Source organism: Triturus cristatus, chromosome 5_1 (genome assembly GCF_964204655.1).
Source record: "Triturus cristatus chromosome 5_1, aTriCri1.1, whole genome shotgun sequence".
Classification (NCBI taxonomy): domain Eukaryota; kingdom Metazoa; phylum Chordata; class Amphibia; order Caudata; family Salamandridae; genus Triturus; species Triturus cristatus.
In genome coordinates this window covers 629,715,518-629,743,498 of record NC_140587.1, presented here as the reverse complement: position 1 = coordinate 629,743,498, position 27,981 = coordinate 629,715,518, and the positions used below count along the sequence as shown (strand labels likewise).

Genomic DNA, 27,981 nt, shown 5'->3' with positions numbered 1-27,981 from the left:
ACAGACATAATACAAGAAGATGTTATAGTGCTTTACATAAAACAGAAAGGAACACAATTAAATAAATATTTTGCAATTTCAGAGATCTTAAAACAAGAAAAAGGGTACACACACATGGCAATTTTGGGGACATAAAAGCGTTTTGAGGTGGGGTTGGGACATTCAGACAGGTTTTGGGTGAAGTGTGTACAGGTGTTGTATTTTACTAGTGAATGGGTATCAACAGCAGGTCGCTTGTTTAACTCTGTCATAAAAAAGTAGACTACTATAACTTAATTTTCTGTTGAGGTCTCTTATGGTACCCTTTGGGGTTCCAACAAGCCAAACACAAACAGAAAACAAAAGGAAGAATAAATAAAAACAAGTTGGCTCCCTACTTACTATGCCCTCCAAAGGAGGGGAGAGCAGATGCAACCTGCTTCCTAACGGTCCTGACAAATTGGCTTCCTGATGAAGGTTACACACTGAAAGTGCCAGAGCTGATTAAACTACAATTTCCCCCTAAGAGATAGAGGGAGGCATATGATCTCCAACAGTGGGCATCTCGCATGCTCTGCCAACAGACCCTCAAGGCACAGAGCTTTGTTTCAGAAAAAAAACACAAAGCGCTGCGAATTCCAGATGGATGCCTCCTAACAGAGCCCAGTGTGTACAACAGGTTTTAAAGAGCGTTAGATACAACAGTCCTGGTTTGCGGCTCAGGAATCCGGTGAAACGGATATATCTCTAATAATTTTAGTATCACTGCTAAGCCGTACTAAAGAATATCTCTGTTGGGCCGTCCCCATCTCCCTCAAGCAGTGCTTGTGCTTCGCATTTTCGCATAAAATTGTTCTTTCTTTTGACAGTCCCTTTTGTTGGTGCAAAATTGGCAGCAATTCAAATTCAAAGCACTCCCATTCATTTACTGACCATTAAACCAATGTCATGCTAGTTCACATCAGCCGGAGAGCTAAGCCTCCGAAAAGAAGCCGAACATGAAAGGCTTGCTTTGCAGCTGACGAATAATGTGTACATTTTTACAGGGCTTAGACCGTAATGCTGTGCCCGAGACTAACAATGCAGCATATCTGATCCTTCCTTTTTCACATGCAAGCAGCTGCTGAAACGCTCGCCACTTCACAATATCACTCGCCTGCCAGTGTTGCCCACTGCACACCCTGTCAAGCTCATGCACAGTGTGCACAGGAAGAGGTGCACGGCTGAAGAGAAGAAAAAAAATGGTGTCAAACCCAACTTCAAAAGCATAATGTGCAAAGACACATGTATTTACAACCGCAGACACTACAAACAATGCCAACTAAGCCAAGCGCTACGCGTATTGCATAAGTGCTGGTACATACTTGCGTGGATGAATGTTGTGCGCAGTGGTCTATTTTCTGTTTTTAAAAGTATAGGGTAGACATGAAAAAAAATGCATACAATTATACAGCAAACTATATCATTGGTCTGACCGCCCTGGTTCTATGCCAGTCAATCTTTCCCGTAATGCAGTTAAAGCAAACAGAATAACAACAAATTACGTTTAATGCATTGAGTGTTGTATAACCTAGAATGTAATACATTAAAATGCCTAGCTAGGGATTAACGAAGCACAAGAAAGAACCCGTAAACATCTCAGCCTTTCCATTCCATTCAGTGACCCAAGTGTTTGATTTTGGCATTCGCTGCATTTATTTACACATTTCAGAGGTTTTCTTATCGCGAGATGAGAATGCAAGGCCACCAACATGCCAACGCAGAACGACACAGCAGCCTGTTACCAAAGCACAAGGTAGGCAGCTTTGGCTCGGTTTGTATCTCAAACTCAAAGGGAGGAAGTGGGATTCCGCGTTTCTGCAAGGCTGTTTCAATCGGTGCAAATTCACCGGAAGTAAATTTAAATGGTCTTCGGTTACTGCTGGGTTGTCGATGTGCACGTTTTCCTTTAGAAAGTAGAAACTGCGTGTGAACACAATCTTAGCCCACAACAGACGTAACAAATTAGTTACAAAAACAACCGTGCAGTTTTTAAATGAAAAAATATATATTTTGTCCTGTTAGGGGACATTAGAACTCCCTTTTTGCTTCAACTCACAATGAGGTGCATTCAACATGACCCCAATATTTACACAAGCATTTTGTCATAAATATTCCGCATCCACCCGTACAGAAACTTATGGAAATTTTGAGTGTCAGGGTGAATCGATTCACAAATGTATTCTGTCACTAAAATGTGTGTCCAGGATGAAAACTGGGGCCATCAGCAACTGACGTGGCACTAAAAGCTACAGGGGAAAGATTTGCATCAATATCTGATCATTTTTTCACACACCCGATAAGGTTCAGGTAACCTTTGTCAGAACTGCTTTTGTGACGCCGGAGATACCGAGAGGGGCAGATACATGTTTAGAGCTTTAATAAATACCCGGCACAAGGTTCGTTTGGTGGTTGGGTGATTTGAGGTGCTGACCTTTGCTGTGTTTATTAGTGGGACAATGATGCATTATTAACACTCGCCAGCTGTACCTGAACTGCTGCCATGAACATAATAGCCCTTTATAGCCATCAGGGGAGTGGGATGGGAGGCCTCTATTAACCACTAGACGTGATTAGCACATTAGGTGAACTTTAGCAAGGGAATCATCCTTATTGTTATATGATGTTACAAGTTACTGCCTCCACAAAACATGGCCTTAAAATTCATAGCGCAGATAATGCACCTGCTGTCATTTGAAGAATGCCTCTTCATTTTTTAATTATTTGCAATTAAGCACAGACACAACACAGGAAAAGTCAATCTGCCTGCGGTGAAAACCTGCGAACAAAACTGAAAACTCGTATTTACCACAAAAAAAGCAATAAGTCAATGTTCATGACATAAATGTGTAAGAAGGCTAAAGGAACTAAAATGGCGTTTAACAATTCCAAAGGGTGGGAAATGTGCTGCCTGGCATTTGCTTCTTCTCTACTGAGATCAGAGGCTGCGCCCCCCTGATTGGCTCTAGCTGGGCATTGTTGACTGTTGGCTTGGAGAGGAACAGCATAATCTACTTCAAAAAGGTGCATTCTGGCAAAGCAGAGATTTCTCCATTAGCCCCAGTAACTGAACACGACGCATAAAGTCCATTATCAACAATATTCTGTGCGCTACAGAAAGTCATTAACATAAAATAAATCATTAGCTTTGATATTAGTTTTCCTCTATCTGGAGGTTTTAGTGATTAATAGTCATGGCTGTATCTGCCAGAAGATTAAAAAAATCATTTTCTTGTTAAAAAGGTTAGCTTGCCTTTGTAATGTTATTATTTCAGGTGGCCATGCTCTTGGTGTTGACACCGTGCATTAGGCGCATGTGAGGTACAAAGATTTCAGAGCCTGTAATTCCAGTTTCATGAACTGTGTGAAAATAAAGGGGTGGTGGTGGTACCTGTCCTTCAGAAAGAAAAGCAATTTCTTTTCAAACGCCTCCCCTCTTGATTGCTGTGTCAGAGCTATTTACTACACAAATTCCTCTTTTATGCAATGTTCCACACAATTATAACAAAAAATCCTATATCCCGCCACAACTCTCCCTATTTTTGTGTTGCGTTTCATCACTTTGTTCATTTTCAGTTATAAATTCTATTTTTTTCTTTTTTTTTTTTACAATTTTTCCACAGGAAAATGTCAATTGCTCCAAAGCAATTCAATGTCAAACGAAGAATCCCCATTATGTAAAAGACAAATCTCTTGATTGAAGCTCTCTGGCTTTGAAAGTATACGTAACCTCTACATATATTCCACAGCCTACTCCTTCCACCCTTCAGTCTGCTCAGAGAGGGTAGACAAAGTCATCTCTGATATCACTTCACTTTTGTTGCAGTAACTAGTTTTTTGTATCACTTGGAGGAAACACCACCTGCATAAAAATATAATGGGTCTCATAATAATGACAACGATGTTGAGGTACATGCTGATTATGAGTAAAAGTGGGATTACATCTTACGAAAAGATGAGGGTGCCCCTTGTTAATTAAGTGACTGATTGAAACCTTTATGAATAGTCCTGACTATGGGCAGGATGTCACTGGCAGGAGAGCAGTGGAGGAGAAGATACAATTAAAACAAACTGCCAAAAAGTTGCTGTTAAAACACCCTATTCATCGATTGAAATGTGCCAAATGCTCTTGTAAAGTCCCATGAATTCCCCTTTTGGTAGTCTGATTAGGCACAGGAATTACAAATACTGAGGGATGCAGGAAGCAACATGTTTAATGCAATACGGTCCAGCGATAAAGAGCGTACAACATTATAGAGAAGGATGCTAATGGATAATCCTCTGAAAAGAATGGCCATGTAATCTTCTCCAGAAGCATCATTTCTACTGGTGGATCAATGAGGAAGACAGCTAATTGTTCTCGATCAATGCCGACCATACTGGAGTTTGACAACATATTATAGAAGATTTGCAGACTGGAAATTGTCTCAGGTGTTGATCCAAGGCATTCAACAGACATCATCCCAGGACTCTGATGGTTTGGCCTGCGTATCTTGTGACTGGACTTAAGTTTTCAAAATTGCTTACAGTTGCCCGACAAGGCGCTGAGACTCGAGATGTAGTGAGTAACCAACTGGCACAGGAATACATAAAACCTTTTCCTCCGAAGACTTTGAAGATGCATCCAACTACTTTTCATGGAGTGCTTTCAAGGCTGTAGTATGGTCTAAATTGTTGAAAAAATGAGTCAGATCCTTGCTGACTGTTTCTAAATTATTTTATGAATTATGGATCCCTGCAATGACTTTGTTGCAGTAATCCAGCTATGATAGTATTATGGCCATGGTAAGCTCACTTCGGTGATTTATTTAGTATAGAACAGGCAGTCATTAGTATGATCATCTAAAAATGTATGTTTTTAGTGCCATCTGGGAGCAGATGTGAGAATAGGTTTGTTCAAACCACATGGAATGGTTTTTCATTTCTGGACTCGTTTTGGAATTGTGCCTACTTACTTCCGGAAGCTACTGAAATGGAACTGTACGGGGGGGGGGCGCTAGTAGCCTTGTCAAGATATGTGTAGTTCAGACACAGATAGTTTATTTTTCATCCAGCAATGAATGTGTCTTAGGCAGAACAAAAGTATGGTGTGTCTTTCTGGACGCTGCAACGGTGTAAACAGAACTCCATATCCTTTGCATACTCTTGAAATTCAGTGGATTTCTCACATATACTTCTAACCAGGGGCTGCACATGCATGTTAAAACTGAAGCCAGAATCCTGAAGGATACCACAGGAAGGCAGATTTACCATGTGACTTTCTGATTTGGTTCTGATTAGGAAAGTTGTAACCACAGTAAAGCTTAACCTAAGATTCCAATTCATTTTTCCAAGTGGTGTAAAACAGAATGGCAATCCATCATGTCACGCTGCAGACTGTTTTAGCTGAATCAGGACTTTGAGCCTTCCATCACTCACTAATGACATGGGGTCCTCTCCAATATTGACCAAGGTATCTCAGTTGTTCCTCATGGAGACTACTGTTTCCTTCCAGATAGAGTTGGCCATTGGGTTGGACCTTTCTCCACATGACCCTTCCTGGGAAGAGTAAATTTGACATGGTGCAATAGGAAGGAAGATTTTTAGAGTCAGCTGTTGTTTTCTTTTTCTCCAGCGCAGAGCTTTACGGTAACTAGCATGCTATCTGGAACATGAAGTCTTGAGTTGAGCACACCAGGACCCCCCATGTAGGAAGGATGCCCCTCAAAAGAAACAAAAACACAGGACCTTGCTATCCAACCTTTTCACTTGATTCTGTCCCTTGGTGACAACGCAATAGTGTACCACCCCTACAGGGTGGGGCCCTTTTAACTGTATCACCAGCAGTGCGTGTTTCACACAGCATTGATCTACATCCCTTTGGGTGACCACCATTTGGGCTATTTTCATTTTCGTTAAAACCAGCCATTCTGTTATAGCTCTTATGACAAAGTCGGCCACTCAAAAATATTGGGTCCCTCTAATCAGCCTTTGGCTCCTTGGAAAGAAATTGGTGTGACGGCTTCCTGATGAAGGCACTATAGCCGAAACGCGTAGTCAATATACCTTCAAGCCTTCCAAAACATGATTGATGTCCTTATTGAAATACGACAAATGTAATGAGGACTCTCTGCCTCTAGTTACATATAACACAACTCATTGTCAGTTGCAGATAATGTACTTTCTGTTGTATTAATGTGCTATTTATCTGTATTTATTCATTGTTAAACAATATTCTTCACCAATTTCCATTTTAGTGGGTTTTATTTTAATATTATATAAATAATACAAATAATATATGGTATTGTATTTTTTAATAGGAAAACCTGTATTATATTGTTCATTTTAGACAAGCATGTACTGTGTTAGTTTTACCTGATATTCACATGCCCGCAGATTGATATGAAAAATATCTTGCTCAAGAATATTTCCAAATTGATAGTTCTTTTTTTCCTGCAGCAGGGCTACAGCAGTCTGCCTGTCATTCCCTCAGACTGAACCCATACACTCAATATTGTCCATGGATAATATATTGCTATGGCCCTTAATGTTTGTTGCTGAGCAGAGATCTGTCGTGAATGCCTTATGACATCCCCTTAGATGTGCCTTGCAGTGTGTTTTGCCATGTTTATCTGGCATTTTCAGCATAATTCCAGATTGTGACTTCATCTCTTCAAGTCAGGAAGCTCAGGATGCACTACTTGTAGGCTGTCCTATCTGCCGACTTTTCTTTTCTTCAGCTGAATGGTCCACCCAATTGGGAGTCCACGTGATGATGATTTGTAGGTTCTTGAGGAGCTGGGTCATAATTATCTTCAGTAGCGCAACTGCATGGCTGGAAGGCTACAAAGAATGAGGCTTAGTATACCTTTTGTGTATCTGCAAGTGATCAAATCCAGGTGGGCAGATTCCTTTGGATCTGTGCATTTGGTATTGGTCCCTAGAGACAGTGTGATCAGAGAATGACTAGTTTTTTCGACTGCCTAATCAAATATTTTGAAACCATTATGGGACGGTTTTGAGATTGAGTGATCCCAGCACGTCAAGGGATCAACTGCATCTGAGGCTTGTTTTCTTTGACATGTCCATCCAGAGGCCAAGGTCCTTAAAGTAATAATGTATCTACATTGGCCATGTAGCAGGTGGCATCTAATCTGCATATGTAAAACTGTGACCATTAAAGGGTAATTTTTCAGTATGCAGGCAATAGACCGAAAGCGGTCATGGGTTATCTAGCAAATGATTCCATAACTACGTGAGGTTGCTGAGATGCTTTGCATGACTTAAAATGGTGCCACCACGTGGCACTGAAATGATCTTTATGTCATTCTAGATTACAACATGACAGATTTGCAAACAATTCTCTGTTGACAGTGAGGGATGCAAGATAAAACTGTTCTGGTAAATGCAATTCAGAAAAGAAACCTTTCTTTAAACCCCATTAAATAAATTGTGACAAAAGAGTAATATCGTATCTGGCTGGTGTCATTACCTCCAAAACTAATCACAGTGTATAAGCAGGGCCAATGGAATTATGCAATTGTGCGTCCGCAGAGATTTTTGCATGATTATAGCTTTGCCACATGTGCCACATAATCCTCCGAATAATCAGCAGATTTTGATAAAAAAATTGTTTCTAGCTCTAACGGTTCAAAGTTACTAAAAAAACAGCGACATGTGTTGCACAGTGGAAGGCCCTTTGCAAAGCCAGACGGTCACCTTTCTGTTGCTTATTGCTATATGTGGGTATTAATGAGGTGCAACCAATGCCCACACAGGGTTACCAAGTTTAAAAATGACAAAATAAGGCAATAGTAATATTACAAAATGTGCTGCATTATGCCACATAGTTTGCCTTTTCTTGCTGCATAATTTACTCAACCCTACCGTATAATTTGGCTTTCTCCTGCCTCATACTTCCAGTGGACCTGTGTATAAGGTAGCCTTCTTGCAGATCTTACTTATGTAGGCAAGCCAGGCGTGGAATAAAGTTTATTTTCATTGAAGACAGTATGTGACTTCTTGTTGCTCCACGTCTGTAAATCATGGAAGTGTGTCAGTCTGGCAGGGTAAGGGTTTTGAACCTATACTGGTTTAATGTCAAAAAGGCCAGGCGCAATTCCGGGAGTCACATACACAACTGATGTACTTCATAACATTTATTGTGAGGCTGGCTAATCATCGTAAAATCACTTTACCGCACACGGGCTTCTAGAAGAAACCACAGGACTCATCACACGTTTAATGTATGATCCGTGTCAATAGAAATCGTCTAGAAATTAACCTTCGCTGTCCCGATGAATACTGTATTGCCTTTTCACAGCTTGTGTTTTTGTCTCTTTCTCACTCTCGCATACCATTAAAAGTTTTTAAAATCATGAGCAAGCACGCCTTACCCAATCTGACCACTCCAAAGGTCCCTGCAACCTTGCTTCAAAAGTTTCTTCGCTTGTACTCTCTTGCTTCTTTTTGTTTCTATCTACGGTACAAACTGGCAACATCTTGTGGTCACAGCTGCACACAGACAATAGTTCTCGGAATACATATTGCTTCGGTGTTGTCGCTCTGAATGCTGCTATTCATTGAGTCCCTGTAAACAAAATCTGCCTTTGTGGGCTTTTTTTTTTTTAAGCGCGACAGTTAATTCAGCCACTGCAATTATGTCTCGTCATGCAAATGGATTGAACAGCCCTGGTTAACATCAATTCAGGGCAAGTTGGTTCTCCCCTCATTATCAACAAGCAGGCAGTCGTAAAACGGCCCAATTGCTTTCTTAGTGGAAAAACAATGTCCTACTAGGGGGCCTCCACTTCAGGCGTTCCAGTCCTAATGAAATCTTATGCCGTTATGTATCGTCAATAAAGAAGCAGACACTGTCCCTGATATCCACTGCTATACATTCGATTAAAAGTTGCGTGGGCACTATATACAACTCACCCTGCACACTATACAGTAATATCTGTAAGCGGCGCCATAGTTCCACACCATATTCAGTAGTGCGTGGATTATGGGCACCGGCTACACTATGGTGAGTAATTAGACCTTACGTGAACATGTAGCTACTTCAAATTCACAACTTGCTCCTTGTCTGGCACAAGCTTACAGCTAACCGCAGCTTGTGAGGCGATGACAGTAAATGGGAAAGTCAACGCGCTGCGGCGTTGCCAAACTAAGCATCAACTCTGAAGCTGGCACGTAGAGTAAAGGGAGCGTGCGTGACCCAGCGTGGCTGCGCCCCACGTCACAGCGGTACGGATGCTGGAATGCCACAGACGCTGCTTTGGCTCTGCTGAAATGCACTTTGAACTCTCTGCAGATCTGTAGTACGGAGAGAAACACGAGATGAGGCAGCAATCAGCATAAATTCATTTAGCTTGTTTGCCAGGGGAGTGGCAAGGGAGCCAGCCGAGGCCGCCATTTTTGTAATGGAATTATGGCAAAGAAATGGAGAGCCTTGGAAACATCCATGTTTTGGAGAGCATCAAAACCAAAGGCTTTTCAAGTCTTGAAAATAAATTAGCTTGAGAAACAATCTAAAATCGCCTTGGGACTGGTGAGGGCAGGATTACCGTATACAATGTTATATATGGGAGCACTATGTAGTTGTCTGGACCGGAAATAGCTAAGAGTGTATTGATGGTGCAGCTTCATATAATGGCCCTGGGGAAGTGTTAAGGTTAGAATTGCAGTTACTTAGAAGCCAGATCTTCATGATAACACTTGCCCACCCTGGAAGAAGAAGAACAGATGCTACAATCCTTGTAGCTCACTACGAGGACACCACTGCCTAAGGGCACCAGAAACACTTCTAATGACTGACATGAATAAAAAATACTGGTTTTGGTTGTTCTTATAGGGTCACGTAACCATCAAGCAGAATCTAAACTCATGCATTTCTTGTCTAGGAAGGCAAGGAAAGTAAGAATATAAAAATCCATCAGTATTGTGGCCAATTGACGAGTCTGTCTATAAATTCCAATATGTATCCAGTATCAATATCAATAATGCTATCTGTACTGCATTTAGATCTTTTGTTGTTGTTGTAGTTTTTATATAGCGCAAACTCGACCCGAATGTATCAGAGCGCTTTACATGAGCACCAGTTGCATTACAAACGGAGATATTCCTTTTATTTAGGCGTGGGAAGATTACGTGATTTGCCCAGAATCACATGATGTTTAAGCCTCCTGCCAGCTTCAAAGGTGGCCAGGCTGGAAAGTGTGGTCTATTTATGTCACTTGGCAGAATCATTGAGCATTGGTAAGAACCCTGGAATATTTGAGAAGGACTTTTATAGTACTGATAGGATAGCAGCATGGATTAATTCAGCCGCATCCAGCTGTTTACTAGGTACTGGGATATGATGACAGAAACCTAGCACATGGTACCAGCAGCTCTGAAAGGATCTTACTTCTGCCACCTGCAGTCTAATGTGGTATTGATTGGCATTTGGACTCTGCTGGGCGTTTTGTCTCCATCCCTCAGCACTGTCTTTGGACATTGGATTTATGATAGGTGTACATGCATCACACATGAATCACATATACATTAATTCTGGGACAGTTCTTAACCGAGACAAACATAGACTTTGTCACTCGTCATTCTTCAGACATATTAAGTTATACAAGAATTATACTGAAACACTTCCCTCGGCCAAAGATTGGGCCAGACATTCTAAACTTTAGGAGATTTACAAGCCCTTTCCACTCTCTGAAACTCACCTTTCCGACTCTCTCATATATTTAGAATCACTCTTTCATCTCAGAGGTCCATTTTGATGGTCGGGGTCATCTCTATAACACTACTCATTCCATCACCAGTGATTGCACTATGAGCTTTGTTTAAGTCTGTCTCATCTTGGGCATTGTAAGTTCAGTGGTTAAGATATACGTGATCATTCTGTCAAAAGTAGTGTGTGCTCTTTACTCTAGCTTGCAGGCTTTGTTCCTGCTTCCCTTGCAAGGCCTGATCTCGTAATCCCCTTACTCCACCTACTGTAGAGCCTACTTTCTGTCATCCTAGCTCTGAGCCCTTTCCGCTTAGTGAAAAGTTTTCCGCACCACTGTCTGAAGGTTGTCCATGACCAGATGAACAGACCAGCGTGTAAGCTGACTAGATGTGGGATTGTGTCCCATGGCATCTTAGATGTCCGTCAGATCCTATTCCTATAGCAAAAATCATTGTTATTGCATATAGAGTAAATATAGAGTAAATACCAACGCAATGCTGGCCCTTGCTACTGGCTCAATGAATAGTTAGTGGGACTCATGAAAGAGCTAGTAGAAATAGGCCTCTTTTCAATATATTGAACGGAGATCGCATTTCTTCCATGAAGATGACATTCTTGGGCAAAGGCTCCTATTTGGAAATTGTGCAAATAAAAACAATTATTTAGGAAAAAAGTAAGGAGCTGATCCAAGCGTAACTTTATTTTGCGGATGTCGTGAGAATAACAGCTTTGGGTTCCATAGTTTATAGAGATAAATGGTGAGCCATTGTGAGACAGGACCTTTAATGCCTTCAAGCCTCTTCAAATTTCTAGTCCTCGTCTGAGACCGTAGACATTTAACATAAATATGCAACACTAAAGCGAGCGATCTCTCTTTGTTTATATGAATTGTTACTATGCGTGTCAAGCAGATACACAATACAAAAATGGAGGATGCATGTTCCCCTACTGGACACAATGCTATTCATTGTAAAAAGTCTAACAAATGTCTAAGCGCCCACCAGAAGGGACACAAGGAAGGTCCATACATGTAGTGTGCGTCCAGTAGAGACATAAAAGTAATTAAAAACATGTAAAAAAGAATGAGTGATGAATCAGAACCCCAAAACTTTTGATAGCATTTTTAAGACATCTTTTATAGTTTGGCGGCCATGAACAGAGCCTTAAGCTGAAGAAGCACTTGTCACTGGTCTTACTGAAAACATGAAAACAAACATGAGGTATTTCAACTCACATAGTTTAGGTTCTACCAAATGCAACCCCTGCCACAAAATCATTTGGGCTCTTCTTGTGGAGATGTACTGTGTTGATACTAATGGAGCTGTGGCAGACTTCTCCTACATTGGAAAATACAGCTCTGTGCACCGCACAGAATTTACAGCTAATCAAAGAGTTGCCACTTTTTCCAAATGCTCCACTGGAGTAACTGCCAAAAGGATGCAGGTGGATAATACAACAGGGAGATTGGACCATTTTAACACCTGTTTAGATGTAAGGAGATACATTTTTGAAACTGCCTTTGCCTGAATAATACTGAATGGTGGAATACATGTACTGTTAGTGTAGGCAGGAAGTTTTGTCTGTAATAATGGGCCTCAAGTCTACTAAGCCATTGCTGTGTCTCTTGGGAATCAAAATAAATCTGCCTGATCTATGAAAACATACTATATTATGAGGTGTTAACTTTGTCATAGTTCCATCATACCACGATGAAGGACATGTTTTTGATAATACCCACTTTATTTCAGCAGAGTTAAAGTTCTGCAACTTTAGAAGGCAGCAAACAATTTAGATTCAACTGTTATGCATAGCAAGTAGGGACTTTATGTCTTTTTTGCTTCTATCTTCTTTGTGCATTTCTTATGGTAGGAAGAGCTGTTCAATACATATAAATGTACCTCACTTAAATCTGAGGGGTGGAAGGTATTTCAACCTCATGTGTGTCTCCTCTTGCAAGAACCAGCACAGCTAGAAGCTAGAATATTGTAGCCATGACACGATGCGCTGTTATTCAAAAATGGAGACCTATGGGAAGGCCTGGACTTGCCATGAAACTATGAACCTATAAGGATTTTAGGAAGGAACCTTGGGCCTATTAACCATCAGATTCCAGTGAGCGTCAGTAGCAGAACATGATCCTCACAAGCCAAGCAACACACAAAGCCCACTCAAATGCAGATTAAACTAGGACTCTGAAACGGAATTTCAACTATGTGGAAGAAAGGTCATGACCTGTTTGCCGGTTTTAGCGATGACATGTCCCATGGATATCTTGGTGATTCTATCATATATTTTTTAAGGCATTATAGCACTTTTAAGCTGTTATGTCTACAGAGTGCTTATGCAGCACTATGCACAGTTTATTACCTACCAATTCGGTTTACTTTGCTTTTCTCATTTCCTAAGTATTTGTTTTTAAATGTATATCTTAGTTACACAAAATATTTACCCAGGATGCATTGCTGTAACCCGGACATTGGAAGATAACTGTAATTTTACAGTGATTTCTGCCGTGCCATGCTGTGTACTTTTAGACAATCCTCTGCCACCGCTAAGAGCAGAGATAGATAACAAACCACGGACTGAAATGCGGAAATAAATCAGAGATGATGTACTATCTTGAAGTACAAACTACACAAATGTATCCTGTAATGTGCAGTGCAGCATCAGATGGGGAAACACATCTATCAGCCTGTAGCCTTACTCTGCTGGGACTCGACCAGGAAAACACTACTCGTAGGGCTGCTGTGAGGCTCCTGGCTTTATGAGAAAGGTAATCCTATCAAATATTGCACCCTTGAAGATCTTCAAAATAAAATTGAAGTAACTGAAAATGTGTTACTGTAAAAGGTTTGCACTATATTTATATTTCTTTTGTTATTTAACAACTTGGATTGTGTGCCATTAATACTTTTATCAACGTTGCTTAGAAAAGTACTGGTAAAAGGTTGCTAAAAAAGCAATGTTAGGGCGTAGCTTCAGGACTTCGATTGTGATTGCTTTCGGGCTGGGTGTCAATAAAGCGAATCAAGTGTGTCACCAGCAGGGGGCAACAAAGGGTGATACTTTGCAGCTAAACTTGAACTTTTGCTGGACAGGGAGCACAACATGTTCAAATTAATTGTTGTCTTTGGTGCCTTTCTTGCAGCGTTCAGGGGCATGATATTAAACAAATGGAGAAGTCTTTTAATAATTATTTTTTATATTTTCAAATCAACCAATACATTTCTTCAAAAGAAATTCCTGCACTATGTGTCTCAGCAGTAGTGAACGATTATGCTGCTGAACTGTTCTCTGAGGCCCTAACTGTGATTGGCAAATGTTTCGTATGACTCATGATATACAGCTTTGAACAGGGGAACTATCACTAAATGTTTATGTAAAAAATTATTTAATACTCTGCATCTGATACATGTCAGGGTTTTGTAAGTTCAATCGATTTCTGTGTCATACCTTTTTTTGGTTTGATTGGCCTGGAGAGATCTGCACAAGTGACGAAAAAGCAAACCCCTTAAAATATTCTATTTGCAACACATGCAAGTCAGTGTTCCTGAGTGGAGCATAAAATAATTGTGCAAATCTCTCTAAATCATATTTTAGGACCAGAATATTTTAGCTGGCATTACTACTACTGAATATAAAAAAATTAAATAAAATGAAGGCAGTGATGTGGGGAAAAATTGCTCCAAATTAACAATTAGTTCACATGGCAATATTGCATGGAGTATCATTTGCAAGTCACTGGCTTTTATTTTGTTTTAGCAGCAAAATAGATTCCACCCCTTTGCGCGCATATACGCAGTTGCATGATAATTCCGTTTGTTGTAGTTGGGCTCCCAATGTGGAGATAATAAGATGTCATAAGGACATAAAAGGTGATGTATGTGTAAGTGCATCCATAATTATCAACGAGCGAGCTCCCAATAATGGCGTTCAGCTATCAGAACATGTGCAGATCAATGTACACTTGGGAAAAGAAGCCTATTCAGAACAATGTGAGAATTGTGCCTATGATCTAACTATTCTTCATATATTCAATCACTTGTAACCATGGGAACTGGCCCTCTCGCACAATTCTCACCCTGCAAATGCCACTGCAAGCTTCGCTTCTAGGCTCATCAGCAAACCTATCAAGAAGAGGCAACTCACTGTATATACAAAGGCTTGGCTATTAAGCTATATACATTCAATGAGTGGGTCGCTGCATGGTCCACGGGTTGAGCAGTTGGCAATGGTATCTGCACAATGTGCTCAACATTTAGTAAATATAGCCCAAAAAGCTGTTACACTTGGCTGACCCTGGCTTTATGCTACTCGAAATAGATAAGGGGAAATTATTTCTTGGCAAAATAATAGACAGAATCTTGTCTTTATTGTGCTTCGAGTATTTCATTGTAAAAGAAACCCTCTGGAGAAATTCTGATACCCTATTATCTAAGCCAGACCCTTCTGATTTTCACAAGTGCCAACCTCAAAATGGAGGCTATGTTATATCATTTAGGAGGTTACACTGTAGCTGGGATTGCAGAGAAGTGAACGCTAAGTAGAACTGAATAAAGTCCTGCTTGTTCTTTTAGCTTGAAAAACATTGTTTCACTGAATAATGTGTCCGGTAATCAGTGGAGAAAATTACACTAGTGCAACGGCCTCGTTTGAGTGTGTTTGGAAACTTAGTGATGCAAGTCACTATATCACAATTTTGTTGAAATGGTCTTACTTTTCTTTCGATTTTTGCGATGGTCAACATTTATCAGACTGCAAGACAGGAACCATTTTGTTCAAAGTCTACCTGAAATTCTGAATATCATATGAAGTTGAAATTGATGATTCATAAAATCTTTACACATTTAGCAACGAAAATCATATACTATTCTAAAAGCACTGATTTAAATAGACTTTTTGTAAAATCCAAATAAATAAGGCAGAGCAATATTACATGTACTAGCTTTAAAGGTATTAAAATAGGAAGGTAATTTTCCATCCAAGCGTAGGAGGCCTCAGTCACACTCGACTTTGAGGGTAGCTGTGACATCTGACTTAATCTGATTCTGCGGAACACACATCAGTTTTTTTATGTAAGGGTCTGTTGCATTTTGTGCCACAGGGCATAACTATATGTATCATGTCCCTCAAATAATGTTTTTGCTCCAATCAGTTTCACCATACAGACAGATATTCAAAGTGGACTTTGCAGGAACATTAGACTAGTTACTGAGGAAATGCGACGTGTTAAAATATAAATTGGTGTGTGCCTTCAATCTCCTTCAAATAAATCTTCCACTGACCACAACACTATCTGGTGTGATTAGTTATGGCAGAGAGCGAGAAGTGACTGTATATGAATGTTTGTCACTATTAAACATTTATTATATTGCAGCATAATCTGTAAACATGTTTTATCCATGATTTTTCAGTCTGTGATGTAAATTTACTTTTCTTATTTAGAAATGCTTCTCCCTTTGAAAGTTGAAGACTGAATACACCCTTCGAAGAGAAGATCCTATATTAGTGTTACTTTAATCCCTTGATGCCAAGCACCATTGCCTGTCTCCAGCCATTTTTAGGACCTTAAAAGTGAAGGACACAGAGACTGATCACAGAAGGACATTAAGGCAAATAATACATGCTGTTGGTAGAAATGAGAGAATTTATCAAAAGGGCCCCCAGCTGAGATGTTGTACTGAAGTAGACCATAACAAGATAAATTGTCCAGGCAGACCGAGTCTTTTTTAGTGTTAGCTGGGAGAGAGTGTTCATTATTCGGATCATAGGTAGCTTAATTTATGTTGTCACCAAATATCTGGGGTCTCCAGAATGTCTGCTAAAGTTAAGATGGTTGCTATCGAAAGATAGACACCTAGGCATGTTTAAATGGTCACCTGAACATTTGTCAACTATCCTGTCAGACCTTCCAACTCAACTGCCTCTGCAGGCAAATCAGACCAAGAGGGTAAATAATGTTCCCCACTGAAAAGCATTAGAAACGTCATTTGTTAAGGATAATATTTGACCAAGGTTTGTCTGGGCTTTACCCGCAGTGAATCTACGCAAGCCACTGTAGGCTGGTGCCCAAGGTTGAGGAAAAAAAGACATCCTTCACATTTAATGAAAACAGGACTATAAATGATTATAGGCTGCCCTGTATATTTGCAAAGATAGCAGTACACATGGATTTTTTAAACCACAACAATGAGAGAACCATCTAATGGCTGATTAGCCACAAAATGTTTTGCCTCTCTGTTCCTTGGATGCACTTTAGCTAAGTGTTCTAGCCCAGTTCACTTTAACCAGAACTATATGTGTTTGTCTAAATGGAAATTCTTAATACGGATGTAGCTTCCATTATTTACAGGGAAGTGCAGGAAATCTACTCACCAGGGTACAATATACCCTGAAAGCTCTATACGATTTTACAAAATGACACTATTCCCCAAAAGATCAGCACAGAGATTTAAACCTAAGAGTTTTTCTCACAACCTGTGACAAATTGATGTGTCTCAACTTCGGTACACAGGCAAAATAGTCAAAAAGGGTACAATTGATTTTGTAGTTTTCTAAAAACATGCTTCTAAAAATAATTAAGATTTTTTAGTGTGGTACATTTCCACAGCTAAAGCATAACGTGGAAATTACCCGAGGACAGACTGACTTGACACCCCATATGAAATTTCCAAAGGAGACCATGTAATCCAATTGAAGTTTGGGTCACTTTGACTCCACTTGCCTTCATGTAAATAACCTTTCATTCAAACTTGATCACGTTAAACATACTCACCATAATTTGTAACACTAGTGAACCTGTCAGGGCACGTTTGTTTCTATTTCCTATGACAGTTCATTGGTGTATGTTCCAAAGAACTTGTGAAAACAATCTTTATAATTTCACTCATGCATGTCGCTTAACTACTTCTTGTATGATTATTTAAGCCGAAGTGCAACTTTTAAGCTAAAGGTACCTCCATTTGTGAACAGAGATCATGTACATGTGAAAATTCAGAGCCAGCTAGGAAGGGAGGCTACCCTGTCCAAGCACTCAGATGTAATCAATCTTTTGTTTTCTGACCAATAAAAACTAACGCGGGGCACCATTTCCCAAACATCTCGTTCAGATAGTCATGTTTTGCTGGTGGGAAAACAGACCCAGGATTTCAGAGGTAAGGAGGGAAATCACAATGAACCAGGATGGTGGCCTGGTTTAGGAGACCACTCAGTGATCACTGTTGGGCTACACATTTCAGGATTCCACTCTATAGTGTCCAAAACTGGACCATTTGACTTAAAAATCTTTGGAGTGCAACCTTATGCCAGAAGTTGTAAGACTTATACTTCTGCTCAAGGTATTGAGCATGAAAATCCAGAGAACCTCTATCCTTCAGAGATGGAGGGAGCTGGCAGCTCAACTTAGGATGCGCTAGACACAGAGCAGAGTTTGCACTCCAAGAAGTCTTAAACCATCGCCTCTAACCTATGTGCCTAAAACAAAATGCAAGATGGAGGTCTCCACCTATCCCCCTGCAGTTAGTAGCACAAAGAATAGGATAACTGGTGCCAAAGGACTAGGAAAAATAAGTTCAAACATGTAAAGAACTTTGAGAGGGACTCAAAGTAACTTGTTGAAACAGCAGAGGATATCATGAATTTTAGGATAGCCTCTCCAGTTCGTCAGTTTTAAAAGTAGCTTAGCACCTACAAATGAACGGCCAAAGGTAACTGCTGCTTCAGAGTGGGGACAACACATCCTGCTTCACCCACTTTCAGCACTTACCCTGTTAGAATCATTGTCTTTGCCTTCAAATATATTTGCTGTGACTAATCGCTAAACTGAACCAAGGCAATGGAACTCATTTCAGACAAAACCTGACACTTGAAATCACTACAGAGAAGTTTCTCCAGAAATTGGTTTATGAGAGAACTGACTGGGGAAAACGTGCTTGATTGAGCTGATGACCTTATAGACTGGTTAGGCCTTTTGTAAGGCGTCTTTCACTTAGAACTTCTTTTAAAGGCTTTAAGACTGCTTCACCAGAGCACTCATTTAGTCAATGTTAGGTCATCGAAGCCAATTATGACCTGCTTTGGTTTGAGCCAATTGGGCAAAATAATATCTTATTTATCTAAGACAACCTTTCCTTCAAGGCAAAATATTTCACAGCATTTTTACTCAGTCCACTCAGAGGCCAGTCAGCCCCTGAACCCTTAGCCGTTTAACCCTGATCCTGCAAAAAATGAACCAAATTGACCGCTACATATTTTTATGGTCCCTTAAGATAAAAAAACAATTACTGTGGGACTAAAACAATAAACTCCACTGAACAATTAAAAGAAGTGTTATCTCGAGTAATTATATTTCTGGCCTAAATGTGTAGAAGTATTAAGCTAGTCAATGTTCATTATTCCTATGCTGTGCACGTCAGCATCGCCAGCTCTTTACATCTTGTGTGTCTTGGATTGTGCCTTCAGCTTGAGCCTAATGCCTCTTGCAATGTTCAGGTTTGAGTTTGACTAAACTGACAAATGTTGTACCAAGTGATACCTCAAACTGACTTTGGCAAGCATGTCTGCACTGTGGAAACCGGAACAGGAAACATTAACCAGCCAATTTAGTTTTTAACCCTATCCTGACAGTGATGGCCTCACAGCACCTCACGAAATTAAACACATGTGCTGAGTTTACGCTAGATGGGACTAAACTGTTTATGGCTACACTTGTAATTTAAACTCTTCCAAAAGACTTAAAACATGAAGGCTGTTTTGCACTAGGATGAAAAAATTAGATATGAAAAAAACAAAACACAGTGGCAATATTCTGTAATTTTAGCAGAGTAGTGGCACAAATTACAATTGAGAGAGTCGTATTACCTTCTAACCTTAGTAAGGCTTAAGCAAAGGTTACATGCTACCATCTAATTCGGGGTACACTTTGAGGCATAAGGCACTTAAAAAGATTAAATGTGTTCGCCAGATGCCAGGGAGTGATATTTTGATTGTATGGACCCCACAAATGAACGAGAACATGTCTTTTTTTGAAAATACAACCCGCACAAACAAGACTAATTGGTTATCTAAAACACAGATATCTTGAAACGTGTGGCAACTATTTGTTACTACCCTTAGCCTTTAAATGTCAGAAGACACGGGAGTCTGTTTTGGCAATTATATCCATCCTTGTATGTCATGCTCTTCAATAAATGCTTATTTTAGCAGAAACAAATTCACAGAATCTTAGGGAGATGGCAAAGTAAATGTTTAAGATAACCATATCTGTCTTTATTTCTTAACTGCAGCTGAAAATAGATTGGAATCCATAACTACTAAACTTGCAGTAAGAGGAAGATCCCTTTGTGGAAGGATCCTGAGATCGCACAAACACCAGCACTCAGGAAAGATATTTCATTTAAGCATAGCGAAGGGAGCTCCGAGATCACCAATGCCAATCTGTAGGGTAATTACTGTATGAAGTCTCCTAGAAGCTGACCACATGTTGGAAGTGATCCCTTTTGACAGTAAGGAAAATAGCCTGGTTCTTACACAAAGACTGATGTGCACCACCTCGAATGATGTAATCAGTCAGGCTTAACAAGCACTCTGTCACATAGGTTTTCACTGCTGAATAGCGCTCAATAACTGACAGCCTCAGATGGTCTGTTCTTCTTTTTCAGTCTTTCTTTCTTATTTTAAATTTGTATTATATGGTCACTATAAAAAAACTGTATAAGTGTGTTAACCACTCCCAGTACATAGGTCATGCATAAAAAGGGGAGAGGACCCCAATGACATTTGCGTTATGATCTCATATAAAACTAGCATGGCTATTAAACAACACTCCAGTAGCTCCCCTCGAATAAACCAATGATGTGGAAAAACATGGTCTGTGCCTCTGTTGGCAGAAATAAGCCTCTCCATTGTCGCAAACTTTGTGAGATCATTGGTCCGTTATCGACTTCGAGATGGCATCTACTCTTCCATTTCCGCTGAATTACTTTTTTCACTGGCCAATTGCTTTCCATATCCCTAAACTCTTATAACAGTTCAACGCTCCATACTTAGAAACATAATTTCTTCCATTACGTCTTTTCTCTATCAGCGGCTTGAGACCATGCGCATTTTTCAACATTATTGTTTTTATTTATTTATTTGCTGATGCACTATGATATAGTATGCTTAGACACCATCTCATACTCTCTAAATAAATTTCATATATGTGCACTTTATTCTACCAGGCGTCAAAATTGAAAAACATCCAATTGTTGGTACGCTGCCACATTCATGATAAAGTCAATGAGGGCTAAATTGCTGTATCATATCTGAGTTTAGCAATAAAATATGTCACCAAAAATTGACACTGACTAAGTGAAGGTGACCACAGGAAATAGCATTAAGGTAATTGTTCGCCAGTAACAGGAAAACACAAATAATCCACCATTACGTAAATATGTTCAGGTGTACTGAAAATGTGCGTGTTGGTGTCACGCTAAACCAAGATTACAATATGTAAAAAGCAAGCTTATTTGCATTGTATGCAAAAACAAAACAGTACAGTCACTTCAGAATTTGTATAATGCCTATTTCGGACCTAACAAACACAGAGAAAGGTTTGCGAAATGGAAACACCCTCAAAAATCATCTGTGCTATTGGCCACCTAGAAGTGGCGAAGTGAAGCTCACATCAGCGTCTTCTGTCTAAACCACTTTTCTGAAAACCAATAACAAATTGTCAATGGTATTGTGAGACGTCATTAATCTCCCAGAGAGAGATTAGGAACAGAACGGGAGGGGATGAAGAAAGGGAACAAATTCACAAAAACTCCCCTCACTCACAAACCCTCGAAGCCTTTTCTTCTTCAGCGCACGGACGGGGCTTCGTCATAAGCAGAGAATACCTGCTCTATCCACTGTTGACATCTTCTAAAAGAGTTTCGAAGGTGTTGTTTAGCTATGAACAAGTGGTTCTTCTTTTAAAACAAAAGGTATGCAATTATATTTTTCATTAAGGGGTGTGCGGAGATGGCCACGCGCCACGCAGGTGACGGAGGCGTCCTCCGTATGAATAACGTTGGACTCTCCGCTCTCTGGACTTCCAGGGATGTCTCTGCTGGACGCTTTGCAGCGCTCAGCGAGGCTCGCCGTGGGGAGCAGTGCAGGCCATTATTTTCCCTCCCACCGCTGGCAGGGGTCAGCCTCCCTGTCAACACAGGCCCTGACCTCTGCTAACGGTGTCAAAATATGATTATATTAGCGGGCTCTAGGTGAACAGACAGCCGCATCCAACAATACGGGTAAACAAGGCCCGGATGCGCGCTTCAGAAAGGAGCCCTCGCCGGGAGCTGGTTTTAAACCTCGTTTGGGAATACTCTGAAAAGATTTGTGAGGTAAAGTAGCGGCGCATTCACAAATCATGAGCGCGGCAGCCCTATTTGAGGAACTGGCAGGCGCGCAGGCACGGCGCTTAAAATACTACAACAATGGAAGCATATTTTTACAAAAGAGCTCATCTGTTGAGCTTAAGCTGTCACTACACTATTTTGGATTGAACATTAGCTTCAATTAAAGGGGAATGAATGCGCTGCCAGCCGGAGCTGCGTGGCACCGCTGACGGGCGGCGGCGGGCTCATTAGCCGCATGCCTCATAGTTCTCTTTTAGGTGACATGTCTAAATCTATCTGCCCGGACCAGCATGCCCTCTCGGCTGCCCAGCGATGCGGCCGGTGTGCCATCGCATCCCAAGCACTCCTGGCGGGTCGCCTAGCCGGCCTGTCGCGGCCCTCGCTGTGCGCAAGGCCCGTTCACTTGCCTCGTATGGCTCAGGCTAGCGCTGCGACTGCGAGGCAAGTGTTTACACAAGCGGAGCACTGCCCTTTCCTTGACAACTCTTCTCGCGGCGGGGTGGAGGACAGTCAGTGTCCTAGGGTCCGACAAAGGACTCACCCAGCTGCCGGTTGAATATGATGAGACACCCAAAACTGGGGTCAGTGGGCCCCTTACGTCCCCGGGCCCTTCACACTACAGGGCTCCCGGTGCGACTGCACCAGCCGCTCCACTGACTGCCAAGCCCCTCTGTGTATATACATTTAATAAAAGCAACACTTGAGTGCAACCCTGCTACCGTGTTTCAAGTGTTAGGAACCGCGAAGAGACAACTTCCTGGATAGCTCATACCCACAGCAGCATAAAGATAATCAAAATATAGAAAAACGTATTAAAACACATTTAGGAAGTGTCATGAACTGTTTTCCCAGCGCGGACACTTGCTGTGAGGAATGCACGTCTTCATCTGTGGATGTGCGCTACATACAGCTCACTTTAAAACCCGCCAACCCTGCCTACCGGCGCGGCGGCGCTAGGCCTCGGGGTAAACAATTGCCCAGAGCGCAGGAAGCCCGCTTGGGAACAAGGGGCACTTGATACTTTCTTGAAACCGCGCAGCATTTACAACAGAACAAGCATTTTACAGTTCTCCACATACAAATGAGGGCTGGGGTGCTGCCAGCGGAATGCTGAGGGAAAACATGCGTCTGAGAGGGTGCCAGCCCGGCCCAGTGCCCGCCGTGGCGAATCGCTGATCGGTGGCAAATCTACACGATGGATGAGCGCGCGCGCGCCCTGGAAGCATGGACGAGCACTGCAACAGGCCCTGTCCGGCGACAGCCTCACGACTGGACATCTATCGCGATAACCCTGCTCGGTTCTAGACAGGGGCAGGCTGGAATGACAGTAAACCGAAATGAGGGGGTAGCGTGCCTCCTCACACAAGAGTAATCTGCATGTAAACAAACACTAGTAATGAAAATACCCTTGGGGGATCGTTTTCTTCTTAAAATGTGTGTTTATCATGCTTGTTTACTACGGTGTGTTGCTGTTTTAGAGTTTATCTAATTAAATAACTACAAATGCACGGTTATTTCCTGCACAATCAATCCAGTTACTCAAGGAACAACTGTTTAATATAAAAGTCACAGAGAAACGTACTTGGTAGAATCGTGTACGGGCTATAGGTGACAACTGAACTACATTTTACATCTGAAAAACTGAACTGCAAATCTTTTCAACTTGCAAAGTATTTTTTAAGCTGGAAATTGCTGGTCATAGGTAGAAACGTTGTTACCGTTCAACCTCCACAGGGCACTTCAGTTGTTTTGACATTGTGTCACTGTTCTGCAGTTTTCCACTGAAACACACCAGAGGCATTATTTCACCAAGGAATACATTGGGGTTTTGGTGCTTGTGACACTAGCCGCGAGCTTGTGGTTTGGCTGCGCTCACCTGCCATGCCCTGGATGCTCCACCCAGAGCTTACACTCTTGTGCGAGCCCGGCAAGCACTGGACTTTGAAAATAAGACTGGGGTACTAAGGTCGGAAAAAGAAGTAAACAGACGTATAGGTCTCACCGACAGATAACGGCAGCAGCATCTCGGCCCAGGAGCATTTATCCATTCCTTCTCTGCTGCTCATAATTAGGCCTCAGCTTCATAAGCACAACACCAATTACCAATATCATTAATCTTAACCGAAACTGATTGGGAGAGACAAGACCTGGCCTAGGCCAATGACATCCTTAGAACTTCTCTCATGTGTGCATGAAACACGATATTAGACTGCTTCCTAGGACAAAGAGGGGCTATATATATATATATATATATATATATATATATATATATATATATATACATATACATATATACACACACACACACACACATATATATATGTAGTTGCTACAGCTTCAAACATTTAGTAAATATATTCTGATCCAGGTGCGATTTAGACAATATATACAAAATGTATGTGCTGAGTATATCAGTTAGAAAGAAGACAATCAATGGTATAAAAATGTAAATAATTGGGTAGTTGGCAAGTTTGAGGTAACAAATCTATCTGGTCTAATATTGTTACTGCATGAAGAAAACCATATATTATTTACGATTCGATACGTGATACATTATTACACTGTTCACCTCTGAGCCTTAACACGGACAACGTTTTACTAAAATATTGATGTCTCGTGATTTACACATTATCTAAGCACCGCTTTGATTGTATCGGCTGTGAGGGGAGTAGTTAACCATATTTTTACTGCCTGCGCTGGGAATGTACATTTGTGCTTTCCAGAGCTGTTCAAGGAAGGGTTTGAAAAAAGATCACACACTGTTAAAGCCGTGTTTTACAGGACGCGAGAGACCTCAGCAGTCAAGATCTTGACACTTTGCTATTTTAGGGACATTACACACATGGGACAAGTAACACAGGTTGCATATCCAGTCTTTAGCACAGTGTGTTGAACTCTCCCGTAGTTTATAAAAAATATTTAACAGCTCTTCATGCCTCAGAATACCGCCCGTAACTGCTTGGCAGGCTCTCTTTGTGCCGAGTCGCCCGCAATTGTTATTTTTAAGCTAGCTCTTGATTATACATTTTTATATTGAACTGTGCAAAACCTAATTCCGCACACAGGAGAATAAACTACCCACCGCTTTGCACATAAGAGTAACAGAGAAAAAGCATTTCCAGGTTTAAAAACAAAACATTTGGATATGTGGCACGGTCGCCGGGTCTAGGATTTCCGGGCAATTGGAAGCCAATTGTGTGGCCCCGGCTCTCAGACGCCGCGCAGTAACAATGACAGCATCGGCTTCATTGCATATGCAATGTGCACGCGGGAGTTTCCTGTCACGGCTTACCGTGCGGAGCTCATTGAGTATTAATTAAGACCAGGGGGTGGGTGGTGCGCGCTGGTCCGATGCTCAGCACCAACACAAAGCATGCGTGGGCCATGCCGGCCGCCTTGAGGCAGCATGTGGGGATGAGAGGACCCGCTGTAGGCCCCTCTTCATCTCCAGGGACAGCACGATTTGTGCTTCCAATCACAACACCGCAATTAGGCGTACGCGCCTCTCCTGTTATTTAAAAGGATTCCCAGCTCGAGGCGCACATGCACGCCTGTGTTGTCAGTGCCGCCCTGGGTACATCGCTCTAAACACTATGGAGTCTCCAGGCGAGAGCGGTATGTCCTGTGCCCTGCCCCAGCACAATGTGTGTGTGTTTGTGAGTGTGTTCGTATGGGTGTGTGAGTGTGCGTACGGTGTGTGTGTATGGGTCTGTGAGTGTGTGTATGGGTGAGTGAGTGTGTGTATGGGTGAGCGAGAAAGTATGTGTCTGTGTGCCTACACAGTCAGGAGCGCACACAGTACCAGTGCAGCAGGTGCAGTGACAGTGGGGCACGGCGCACGAGGCCCCCCACCACTCCAGTAATAACGGTTTTTACTAGGAAAGACGTGAATAGCATCAGGTCCCATTTTACTTTTGCTACGCCCCTACGTATACTATATTCCAGGGAGGGGTAGTTTTAGACCGTACGAGTCCGTGGGTATAACAAGAAAAAAAAACATGGACTCGGGCTGCTTTTCAGCCACAGCGCGTGTCAATGTGTTGGCTGGGTCCATTGAAGTAGTAACGCACCACACATACTATATGCTTACATAGTGCTAGGACACTCCAGCGCAGGGGATCACTTCCAAGGCGCGTGCCTGCTATAAAAAGATATGCCGTGTGCTTAGATTAGTGTGCCAGAGCCCCAGAGTGTGGTGGGAACGGCCCGCTGAGAGCCCCATGGGCGTGACAGCAGAACATCACACCCGCTCCATCCAGCCAGAATCCTCCAACTCCCGGCCGGTCCGAGCTGAAGGGCCGCGGGAGCGCTCGTAGTGCTTGCACCGGCTGTAGCAAGTGTGTATGTAGGTTCCAGCCCCTGCTGACACAGCCGAACACATTCAACTGACTGCTAAACGTGCTGCTCTATTCAAACCTTGCCCGGAGGGGTTACTCATTGACAGAACTGGCATTTACAGCACCCACGCCCCGGCGAGGGGGGCTGCGCCGGCACCCCGCCTCGTAGAAGTGGGTCCTCTCTGCGGGGAAGGGCCGGGCCACTGTAGAATCACCCCCTCCCCCCCTCCCCCCCGCCCATCAGACACAAGAGCCCCTGAAACACTCTCCCCCATCCATCCACCACGGCGCACAAAGGGTCGTCACCTTGTAGTAGTAGGGGTCCAGGCACGGAGTCTGCCCTGCGGGACCGGTGGGATCGGGAGCTGCTGGTGGGTAGAATCTCACGTCCATGTCACTGCCCACATCAAGCACAAAACTCCGCTGCTCTGCCTTTATTTCTTGACTTGCGACGTTTGTTCAGAAACACATAGAAATATCCGAAAGATGCGTCCCGAGTTCACACGCGCGAAAGCCTCGCCTTCCCCACTTCAATCCAACACGGGTTCGCAAAACTCATTACATGAATTTTCTTAGCGCGAAACAAGTGACATCAGGCAGCTCCGATCTAGCGGGGAAGTCCGGAGAGAAAAGGGACCTGCTCCTCGGGCAGCAGGTAACTTGTGCAATTCTGCTCCTCACAGGCAGCAGTTTGTGGGTTTATCCACAAGTGCGGGCTGTGCGCTTCGTGTCCCCCGGAGCAGGATGCAGCGGAACCTGCGGATCCTCGCGGCCCTCCTCCTCTGCGATCCTGTCCTGCGATCGGTCCCCGGGCGCTGGAGGAAGAAGCTGGCGGCAGACTCAGCGCGTGCGATCCGCTCTCGGAGCGCAGTTCACACAAAGGCATCGAGCAGCGCTGCCAACTCTCGCAGTGAGGAGGAGCCGCCACCGCAGGAAAGACGCCCAAAACAAGCCCAGCCCACCAACTGTAGTGAGTGGGTTAAACAAGCCAATGTTATTGAAAAGACCAGGGATTGCAATTGCTATCTACTTTCCTATTGAATGTGCACTTTAAATGCAATTGTGTTTAACTTGCCACCCTTATGAAGCGTGGTTCATGGCAAAACAATTTGGAGTGTGGTTTAGTAAACCAAATTTAATCCCTGCCATAACATACACAGATGTATTGCAAATACCCATTCATAGTTGAAAGGCCCAATATTTCTACAACTGACGTGTCAAATTATACCCTTTAGTTTTAAGTTGTTTGTACACTACGTATCCCGTAAACTAATTTTCTATGTAAATGGCAATGCAAACATTTGTAGTAGATGAAGGTATCCATTTCCAAACACAACAAGATGATGGATGGAGTCAGGGCACAAGTCCTAAAAAAAGAAGTGGGTGGACAAACCAAGTTAGGCAGTATGCAAGTGACATCAAAGCGCGTGACATCACGGTTCGCGACATCACGGCACATGACATCACACATGGCATCACAGGAATTGACATAATAGAAAGTAACATCACAAGCCACGACTTTACAGAAAGTGGC

General features: G+C 42.2%; 1 protein-coding gene across 2 annotated transcripts in view; it reads right to left on the bottom strand.

Annotated features, from left to right (window-relative positions):
* TOX (thymocyte selection associated high mobility group box) overlaps nt 1-27,359 on the bottom strand; it is a 357,067-nt gene extending 329,708 nt beyond the window's left edge. The window contains exon 1 of one of the 2 annotated variants that reach the window (XM_085605562.1): nt 26,754-27,359. In XM_085605562.1, the coding sequence (XP_085461688.1) occupies nt 26,754-26,840 (87 nt within the window). In that variant the 5' untranslated portion in view covers nt 26,841-27,359. The remainder of the gene's footprint in view (nt 1-26,753) is intronic. The other variant, XM_085605563.1, reaches the window with a different exon arrangement.
* Between the last annotated feature and the right edge of the window lie 622 nt (nt 27,360-27,981).